The following is an 11,215-nucleotide window of genomic DNA, read 5'->3' as shown; positions in this document are numbered from 1 at the left end:
CACAAGTTAAGATAGTGTGTCACTTCTGTGTGTTTATCGTGATACTATACATTTCATCTTCAGAAAGTAAGTAATGGCCAGCAACTCAGCCTCAATTTATTAGTATTCCCAACCGAATTTCTCTTTGAGAGACTCTACCATTTTTATTATTTGAAGTCTGCTGCTTGATTCTCTCCAATGACATGTCTGTTCCATCACATTTGCTTTGGCACACTGGATACTGCATAAACTGACATAAAATAAGGCAATACAGCAATAAAGTTCAAAAAAATTTTTATTTTACACACTGAATACACTGACATCTGGTTTTTCACACTGGAATACATGGTCTGAACTGATGATATATGCAACAGTTTCTATATTTTACAGAAATCACACGAAGTACATTATCATCTACTTAATTTAATACCATATAATTTTTCAGCTACATGCATCTGTGCATCAGTTAACAGTTTTAATAATTTACTTTGTTGAAACCCTTGTCCGCTTGTTCCATGAGAAATTGAAACCATAATTTTTGACCTTCGCTTGTTTTGGCTTTGGTTCCTCAACAAACCAACGCCAACCATTCTTTTCACAAAAACTTATTGCATCATCTTTGGTTTGGAAGTCAATCTTCATGTTTGATAATGGGTCACCACTAGAGATGAAAAAAAATCTATTAATAGAGCATCTGAGAAAATACAGAATGAAATCTAAATTAGTTACCATCCATGAGCAAAACAATACATGTATATAGTCTCCATCAATGATGATGTCATTAGAGACAGGACACAAGTTCGGATTTGAAAGGAATAGGAAGAGGCCTTGTCCTCTGAAAAAATAATCATTAACTTAATTTAGGGACAGCATCAATCAAAAACTGGTAGGCTGGACAAGGAATTGAGTCCCATTAGCATGAGAAAGTATTAAGATTTAACTTCCTGTTGATGATGCCACCATAAGAAACAGAGCAAAAACTTGGGATAGAGAAGGAAAATTAACTGTGCCCTTTAAAACAGAACCATCCCAACATTTATATTAATTTGTATAGGGAAACCACAGACATCCTAAATCTACCTGGTCTGACAGAGATTCCAACCTCATTCTTCCCAAATGTGAGCCTAGTGTCTGAACCATCGCATCACCTCACTCTCTTTGTCGCGAAATGCCTAACAGTTAATGCTATCTATAACTCAGAAAAATATCCCAATAAACTATATTATGTGAAATGACAACTGGGATGAATATTTATGATAACTAAAATGGTTATGATTTATGACTTCTTCTTTGGGCACAGTTCACTGCGGACATTACTGATACTGGATAGCCCACAAAAAACTTCAGTGTGGATACTATATGCACAACAGGAAAAAAAAATGCCCTCCAATGTAAAAGGTGTCCCAAGAACGTGGTGAAGATTCAGGGATATGACAGGAATGATCATTTGAAGCAAAAAAGTCTTGTAAACAAGGGCTCTCAACTGCATTCCTTTAAGATCTATGAGCACCACATCTTCAATACAGCAAAAAACAATCTCTTCTACTGCGAGCTCTTTGCTTTTCATATACTGGGAGGAGGTAGTGCTGTGTCATCCAAACAAGACACAGCCAGGGCAAAAGCACCAAAGGCACAAAGATGTGAGCTGGTGCCGGTCCCACAAAGACTCGCCACTTGTGCAAATTCCACCAGCACCATGAGCAGCACTGAGAATGAAGATATCAACTTCACCTCGGCCAATTGCCAGCAAAATACAATCTGCCAATGACCTGACGACAACAGACAGAAACCTACTTGGAAGATAGAAGAGCAACAATCATTGTTCACAGTTGACTTAGACAGGGAACACTACTGAAACAAGGGTTTACAAAACTGGCAACAAGGGTTTACAAAACTGGCAACAAGGATTTACAAAAAGCAGTATGGGCCAAAACAAGAAAAAAGTCTAGTTAAGCATGGGCTCTGAAATGCTAACCTTACAAGCTACGAGCACTTGTTCAATAGAAGAAATGTCTTTCTCACTTTCACAGTAGTGAAGATGAAGTGCTCACAGCTCTTAAGGTATGCATTTTAGGGCCCATGTTTACTAGACATCTCTGCTTTGAATGACCATTCCTGTCCTATACCTGAAGATTGACCATTCTTCCTGCGTCACCCTGTATATGATTAACACACTATCGTGTAAGCAAGAGCTGAACAGACGGTTGCACCTCATTTCGGTCTGAAAGGAACTGCACGTGGAAAAATGCAATGTTGTCATCTTTGAGAGGGGGGAGGGAGGGAGGGGACACTCGGTGTATTGTGTTAGTGAAGGAGGTTGCCATTACTAACAAATATTTAAATATTTTGTTTGAGGAAATGAAGGAGTAATTATGCATGGACAATTGTACATATGGGTACTTTTTTCTTGGCTTCTATGACCTCTAGTTCTGAATATAGAAATGCCTGAAGACTCTGGACCACCCGTATTACATGTTCAATAAATATCAGGCAGACAAATCAAATATCACTATGTACAGGAACACTGTTGATGCCTTTGTTGGACTTCTTGCATCATTTCACTGTGTTCATTTCTTTACGGTAAAACTGGAGATGAAACTGTTAAATTTACATCCTCAGCGATTTTTATTTTATGGGCATTAGGCCATGCTCCAATACCCAAAAAACAAAAATTGCCAATGATGTGAGTGGTAGCCATGAGAGCCTACATTATATGAATAAAGCCCTTAATCATCGTTTATTTCCAAATAACAATTGTGGTTTTGTTGATGCTCAGCAGAAAAAGGAGAACACAATGATAAACATTGCGTAAGTAAGGGTGAGGCCTGTCCTCTCTGTACCCCTGACGGCAGTCTGTATGTAGTCAGTCTTCTTTCCTCGATTCCCTACAACTGTCTCTAGAATTAGCCATAACTACAGCGACAAACTTCGAGGATGATGTAGAATGTGTATTAGAGAGAAAATGAAGATAGGAACCCAAATCCAGAAAAGCCATCCAATGATGCTACAGTGCATTGAAGTATTGGTGCTGGCACCTGTATATGTATGTATATACAAGGTGATTCCATGAGGACTGTTTTGTTTGGTTTTAGGGTGCAAAAAACAAATGGGGTCATACACGCCCAAGTCAAAACTATAGAACACGAAGACAGAGAGGAGTTAAAAAATGACTATACATCAATCCCAAGTGATGTAAGATAAGACAACTAAAAACAGGGACATGTAGAAAGGGCTATAAAAGACACCGTACAGAAACGGAGATCCAGAACTAAAAATTAAATGGCCTTCACTGTATTGCTACGCCGGATGAAAAGTACAATGCAGTCAACAGCCAGTGCGCCGTTTGCTAAAACGGCCGATAACTCAGACGGCAAACCCAAGCAGGAACGTAAACTGTCAAAAAAAATGGCCATTCTGTCAGGAAATGGTGGACAGTTAAAACTTGGTGCAATGTGCACATAGTGTTGGGGGAGCACCACTTAACCAATGACGATGGCCAATACACAACCTAGTTTAAAAAAACCTCCTCCCAATGAGAGGGCCAAGAGGGGGTCATCCAAGCCACTGGGAGAGGCTTAATAATGTGGAGTTTATTCCCATAAATGGAGGACCAATGGTGATGCCAAAGTGACACCACCTGTTGACAGACAGTGACACAGATATCATTGGAGAGAATATAGGAACTAGTGAGCTAAGGTATGAGGACTGCAGCCTTGGCAGCAGCATCAGCAGCCTCGTTTCCTGGCATACCAACATGACCAGAAACTCACATGAACTCACAGTGGCTCCATCAACAGTGAGAAAGTGGCAGTTTCCCTGGACCCATTGCACTAAGGGATGGGCAGATGACAACGCAAAGAGACTTTGAAGGGCGCTGAGAGAGTCAGAACAAAGGACACAACTGAAATGCTTGTGTTGCCAGATATACTCTGTGGCCTGATACAGAGCGAAGAGCTTGGCTGTAAATACCGAGCAGTGTGCTGCAAGACAATATGGAAAAACAGCGACACCAAAAGTCATGGATTCCACAAACACTGCTCATGTGTAGCCACATTTGGGCTTTTACATATGACATCATCAAAGTGCTAGGTAGTCAGCTACACGTAGCAATTCTTGACTTTCAAAAAGCATTTGTTTCATTACCACGCAAATGCTTATTAACAAAACTAAAATTATATGAGGTATCAAATGATATATGTGACTGAGTGAAGGATTTTTTGGTAGGGAGGAAGCAGCATGTTATCTTGGATGAAGAGTTGTCAACAGATGTAGAAGTAATTTCAGGTAGAAATTTCATGGCAAACTTAAACTGTGTGCCAGATGGAGACTTGAACTCAAGGTTCTTGTGAGGGAAATTGCTCTACCAGCTGAGCTACCCAAACACGACTGATGACCCATCCTCAGCAGTTTACTTCCACTAGTACCTCATCTCCTACCTTCCAAACTACATCAAAGCTCTTGTGAAAAGCTTGCAAGACTAGCATACCTAGAAAATGCCCCAAGTTTGAGTCTTGGTCTGGCACACAGTTTTAATCTGCCAGGAAGTTTCATACGAGCGTACAATCCACTGCAGAGTGAAAATTCACCCCAGGGAAGTATGTCAAAACTCTTGCTGTTCATATTACATTTAACAACTTGTTATACAATATTAAAATAGCTTCAGACTTTTTGCAGCTGCAAAAAACTGTACATTAATCAGTCAAATACTGGTAAGATTTCAAAAAGAGGGTAAGACTGGAACTGAACTGAGATACTCAGATCTAAAGTGGCAGATGCTTGTTAACAGACAGCAAGAATCCTGAAAAAGCATACTTACAAAGTTCCAGGAACCAGTATTATGTGAGGAATCTAGGAATACTCTACAAATTGCTATGTATCATTGTTATAGGGATCACAAAGGCAAGATTAGACTAAGTACAGTGAGCACTGAAATATTTATTTATGCAATCTTTCTTCCTGCACTCCATCCAAGAATAGAGCAGGTAGATATCCTAATACATGGTACAAATGGAAGTAATCTCTTACAAACACTTCATACTGGTTTGCAGAGTATTTATGTTATATACAGTTTCCTCAGGAACCAGACGGCAGTTATAAAACTCAGAAGACATGAAAGGGAAGCAGTAGTTGAGAGTACGACAGCGTTCAAACATTTCCCCAATGTTATTCAATCTGTATGTTGAACAAGTTGTGAATGAAATCAAACAGAAATATGAAAAGGGAATTAAAGTTCAGAGAGAAGTAGAAAAAACTTTCAGGTTTCCTGATGACACTGTAATTTCATCGGAGATAGCAAAGAACTTGGAAGAACGGACAATGGTCCAGACTCAAATTTCACTCTGTAGCAGGGTGTGTAAAATTTTGAAACTCCCTGCCAGATTATAACTGTGTGGATTTCTAACCTGGGATCCCCTTCTGTGGGAAAGTGCCCTACTGACTGATCTAAGGACAACTAACGACCAGCTCTCATAGCTTTACTTCTTCCAGTGCCTCATGTCCCATCTTCCTAAGTTCACTCAAGTTCTTCTGCACACTTTGTATGAATAAGACTCAATATAAGGGACATTGTTAAGAAATGGCTTAGCTATAACCTAGGGGATTGTTTGCACATGACACTGCAGAATGAAACTTCACCCTGGAACCAGTCTCCTAGGTTGAGGCTAACCCATGTCTCCGCATTAGCCTTTCTTCCGGGAGTGCTAATCACACAAGGTATGCAGTAGATTTTCTGTGAAGTTTAGTGTGCACAGTTATGGCTGCTGTGAAATAAAGAAGAAGAAATTACCCAACAGTAATGACTCTTCATATTTGTGATTCCACTGTATCTCCACTGCTACTTTTATTGATTATGTGACATCTATTAATCTTCTTCACAGTTCTTTTCCTTTCCTGTTATACTTCTACAGAATATACATTGCTGTATCTTTTTTGTCAGTCCTGTTTGCCACAAAATTAATAGTTGCTGCATACAAAGAATGTTTTTCCACTTCCTATTTTTCCAATTAGTTAAGGTAAAGTATATGTAAACAGATACATGTGAAACAAAATCTCTCATTTCCTCTTAGTATAGAAACACAATAACCACATTTTGAATATAAATCTCAAGATCTCTTAGCACTGACAAAATAATGTCTAAGGGTTGATTTACATTTTGACAAATGCAGCTTCCATGCACAGTTTCCACATGGGAGAGGGCCTGATAACTGCACATTTTGGAAAAGGAAATTAGGAAAGATCTAATGCAAAGAACTACATTTAACAATACTTACGTAGATGCCCAACCCATAAGAGGGTTTTCCCATCTCTCCCGTGTTTCAAACTCCATCTCCCAACGGTGGGTATTATCTGTGCCAGATTGCATTGCATTTTTTGCAGGCATGTAAATCCTCACTAATCGGGTCTTGATGTGCTCTTCAGGGACCCCAGTGATGACAGAAATGTCAGCCTAAACATATTATCAGTGTTCTGTAATTATGAATGGAAAAACATGTAGTAGTTTCAAGTCACATATAAAGGCAAGTAAAACTTTCAGATAGAGCTGGTCAAGACTTTCAGACAAAAAATTCTGGTGCCAATGTAGTAAAATAAAACTGTCAGTTCTACATCTGTCATGAGTTACTTTCCACTCCCTCAATATGCATCCTACATCTGTGTCATTGTAAATAAAAAGGACAATGCGCAGTTTCCTGCAGCTGCAAAACACAGAAAATAAACTTCATGAATATTGGATAATTTTGTCACAGGCATGAATAACAAACATTTTTTTACAGGGTGATAGTTTGAGAGAAAATGGAACCATATAGGAAGTCAATACTGTACTTTACATGGAAAAAATCATTATCAATATATGGTAATGAAAACAATATATATGATAGAGCAGAGGAAGTACATGCCAGTGTTGGTAGTATGCACACAATTAATTAATGAACGTTTATTCTTTTGTAAACCATCTGCAATGTGTGCATCAAATAGTCTAAAAACTGATGAAAAGTGGACTTACGTAAGTGTGCATACCCATTAGACTGGCAGCATACACAGCCTCATGTTTTTTGCGTAACGGTCGTAACATGCGATGGCAAACAGTTCCACCATATATTAAGTAGTTGCACAAGTTCATAGTGTGTTTGTTTTGCATGTTGGTGTTACAGTTGTTACGGGCTTTTTTATTGATTGTCATTTTTTACTTGTAATTCACCATTGCTATTTAAGTTTACATATCGTCATTTGGAGACAGCAAGTACACCTACAGACAACAGAAAATTAAGTGCAAAGTGAAGAAATCAGAGCATTTCCGACATTCTTCTGTTTAAGTTCAATAGTTGGGTGACAGAAGCGGAGGCATGTTGTTATCAATGGAGAGACGTCTACAGACGTTAAAGTAACCTCTGGCGTGCCACAGGGGAGTGTTATGGGACCATTGCTTTTCACAATATATATAAATGACCTAGTAGATAGTGTCGGAAGTCCCATGTGGCTTTTTGCGGATGAAGCTGTAGTATACAGAGAAGTTGCAGCATTAGAAAATTGTAGCGAAATGCAGGAAGATCTGCAGCGGATAGGCACTTGGTGCAGGGAGTGGCAACTGACCCTTAACATAGACAAATGTAATGTATTGCGAATACATAGAAAGAAGGATCCTTTATTGTATGATTATATGATAGCGGAACAAACACTGGTAGCAGTTACTTCTGTAAAATATCTAGTAGTATGCGTGCGGAACGATTTGAAGTGGAATGATCATATAAAATTAATTGTTGGTAAAGCAGGTACCAGGTTGAGATTCATTGGGAGAGTCCTTAGAAAATGTAGTCCATCAACAAAGGAGGTGGCTTACAAAACACTCGTTCGACCTATACTTGAGTATTGCTCATCAGTGTGGGATCCGTACCAGATCGGGTTGATGGAGGAGATGGAGAAGATCCAAAGAAGAGCGGTGCGTTTCGTCACAGGGTTATTTGGTAACCGTGATAGCATTACGGAGATGTTTAACAAACTCAAGTGGCAGACTCTGCAAGAAAGGCGCTCTGCATCGCGGTGTAGCTTGCTCGCCAGGTTTCGAGAGGGTGCGTTTCTGGATGAGGTATCGAATATATTGCTTCCCCCTACTTATACCTCCCGAGGAGATCACGAATGTAAAATTAGAGAGATTAGAGCGCGCACGGAGGCTTTCAGACAGTCGTTCTTCCCGCGAACCATACGCGACTGGAACAGGAAAGGGAGGTAATGACAGTGGCACGTAAAGTGCCCTCCGCCACACACCGTTGGGTGGCTTGCGGAGTATAAATGTAGATGTAGATGTAGAAACATTTGTGCCGTGTACGGGGATAATGCCAGAGGACACAGCACAGAAAGAAAATGGTTTTCATGTTTTAAGGAGGACCATTTTGACATTAGTGACTCTCAAAAAGTCCAGGCAGACCTTCAGGATTTGAGGAAGATCATTTAAACACATTAATGAATGATTATTCAAAGCCAGTCTACTTAAGAACTGGCAAATGTGATGAGCTGTACTCATTCCACCATCATGTGATATTTGTATGCAATGAGAAGCGTTCAAAAATCAGGTGTATGGGTACTGCATTCTCTATGCCAAAATCACAAAAATTAGCACACTGCCATAAGTCCATCTCTGCTTGCTCACTTTCAACTAGCTCATGAACAACACCAACCATTCCTACCCTGTATCATTACTGGTGGTGAGAAATGGTGTCTTTATCCTAACATGAGGAAAACAAAGGAGTGGCTGAGCCCAAACAAAGCAGCAACTCCCTGTACAATGACCTACACACAGCCAAAATAGATAATTTACGCATCTGGTGGAACAGCTTCAGCGTGGTGTGCTACGAATTGCTTCCCCGAGGAGTAACCATCACTGCTGACATTTACTGTCAACAACTGAGACATCTTGCAGAGGCAATACAAGAACAATGGCCAGGAAGACTGCTTTGAAGCGACACTGCTCCACGATGACACCTGCCGGCATTTTGTTGAGACACCAACAGGAGTTGGGTTGGGAAGTCATTACGCACCCACCTTATTCACCTGATCTTGCACCCTCAGATTTTCACCTTTTCCACTCCCTATTGAACAACCTTCAATGTGCCCCAAACATGGCTCGACGAGTTCTTCCTTCAAAACCATGTGATTTCTACAGTCACAGAATCTACAGTCACATTGACTGACGGTTGCAAATAGTGAAGGATAATACATTATGGATGACTAAAGTCTCCGTTATGTGTGTCTGTTGTGTTTATTAAACTCATATAAAAATTCCACAAACTTACGCACCAATCCAATAACATGACAGCAAAAAAATCCATTGGCTTTCCAGTAAAGTAGAGTTTATCTGTCTGGAGAAAAGTCACTAACAATCAACACTGAGCTACAACACATGCTGATAAAGAACGAAAGTTTGACTGTGTATGTACGTGCTTACAACACAATTCTTCCTCTACACAGAGTGTGGTGGCCTTCATTCAAAACATTGTTTTTGTTGCTGCTATTATTACTGTTTGGGTAAAAAATGCACATCATTGTTATTAATGTCTCATCTGAGTCAATACATGGCCAATGTTTGACAATTAATCTAAAAAAGCAATAAATTAATAAAAACATCACAGAAGGGAAATGCACAAAAATTATCTATATATAAGGTATGATCAAAAAATAATGGGAATCTTTTAATTTTGGTTTTTGAATATTTAGTTTATTATTGAGAGTCAAAAATGTTATATGTGCTTTTGAGTGGTCAGCAAATTTTCACCTACAAAAAAGTTGGATCAAAGAATTTGCATCACATTTTGCTTGAAAACTGGAGTAAAGTGCAACAACACATTTGAAATGTTGACTTTGGTTTTTGGTGAATCTACTATTAGTAAGACAAGAGTTTAAGAGTGGTATAAATATTTCAAAGATGGTCAAGAAGACGTTGAAGATGACAACTGCCCTGGACACCCTAGCACATCAATTACTGATGACAATGATAAATGGTAATGAAAATGGTTCTGAAAAATCACCAAATCACTATCAGCAACATTGCTGATGATGTCAACATATCCTTTGGCTCATGCCAAGCAATTTTTTTCAGAGTTTTGGGTATGAAACTCGGAGCAGAGAAGTTTGTTCTGAAATCGTTGAATTTCAACCGAAAGTGATGTAGTGTGCACATCACTCAGAAATTGGTGAATGAAGTCAACAATGATCCAGAACTTCTAAGGAGGGTTGTAAAATGTGACAAAACATGGGTATACGGGTATGACATTGAAACCAAGGCCCAATTGTCCCAATGAATACTGCTTGAAGAGCCAAGACTGGAAAAATTTTGACAAGTTCAATCACATGTGAAAGTTCTTCTCTCTTTTTCTTTGATCACAATAGCATGGTGTATCATGAGTTCCTGCCTTACGGTCATACAGTCAATAAGGGATTCTTTCTGGAAGTTATATGTCGTTTTTGTGCAGCAATCTGAAGAAAACTGTTGTTGCCTCAGCCACAGTATGCACCACATGTTGCCCCCTACAACTTCTTTCTATTCCCGAGGATGAAGAGAACAACTGCAGGATGCCACTGTGCTACCATTCATAATATAAAAATATATTCACTGAAGGAGTTGAACACCATAACGAAAAATGAGTTCCAGAAGTGCTTCCAACATCAGAAAAAGTTCTGGCACAAGGGAATGATGAAGGGAACTACTTTGAACGGGATAAAGTGGATGTTGATGAATAAATAAAGATTTTTCAGAAAATCAAAAATTCCCGTTACTTTCTGATCACACCTCATAATCCACAAGATGTTTAATATCATCAGGCTGCTTGGTTAAATTAAGTTGACAACCAAACAAAGTGTTCCTTCCCAAAACCATCAAAAACCTAAAAGGTTGAAAAATTTAATATATGCTCAACGATTGTTTGTTCTCATTAGCTTTGAGGTCAGGTATTTAGCCAAACAATGAAGTACTTTCTAATGTGTGAATTAGTTGCACTCATTAAAAATGGAAAATACAGAAGTTCGTACTTCACAAGCACCACACACTGCTAGAAAGTGAAAGATATATCAGAGATACTGTCCAATTTCGAGGTGTGTTAATAAGATGTCACGCTGCTTCAGGGTCTAGAAGGAAGTACGGCATAGCTGGATGCTGTTTCACTAATCATAGTCTGTTGTCCCCCACTTGCACCAATTTCTCTTCTGATTGTCATATGGGCACAAGCAAGAGTGAGCTTAATAGATGTCA

At 39.2% G+C, this 11,215-nt stretch overlaps 1 protein-coding gene across 1 annotated transcript in view; it reads right to left on the bottom strand.

The window, feature by feature from the left end:
- Positions 1-256: 256 nt before the first annotated feature.
- Positions 257-11,215, bottom strand: part of LOC124615284 (NADH dehydrogenase [ubiquinone] iron-sulfur protein 4, mitochondrial) — a 37,752-nt gene continuing 26,793 nt past the window's right edge. Inside the window, exons 3-4 of the mRNA XM_047143050.1 lie at positions 6,249-6,424; positions 257-640 (exon numbers count right to left, since the gene is read on the bottom strand). Of these exons, the coding sequence (XP_046999006.1) occupies positions 463-640; positions 6,249-6,424 (354 nt within the window). The 3' untranslated portion in view covers positions 257-462. The remainder of the gene's footprint in view (positions 641-6,248; positions 6,425-11,215) is intronic.

Source organism: Schistocerca americana, chromosome 5 (assembly GCF_021461395.2).
Source record: "Schistocerca americana isolate TAMUIC-IGC-003095 chromosome 5, iqSchAmer2.1, whole genome shotgun sequence".
Lineage (NCBI taxonomy): Eukaryota > Metazoa > Arthropoda > Insecta > Orthoptera > Acrididae > Schistocerca > Schistocerca americana.
Note: the sequence above shows the minus strand (reverse complement) of the source record. Positions and strands in the feature narration are given on the sequence as shown.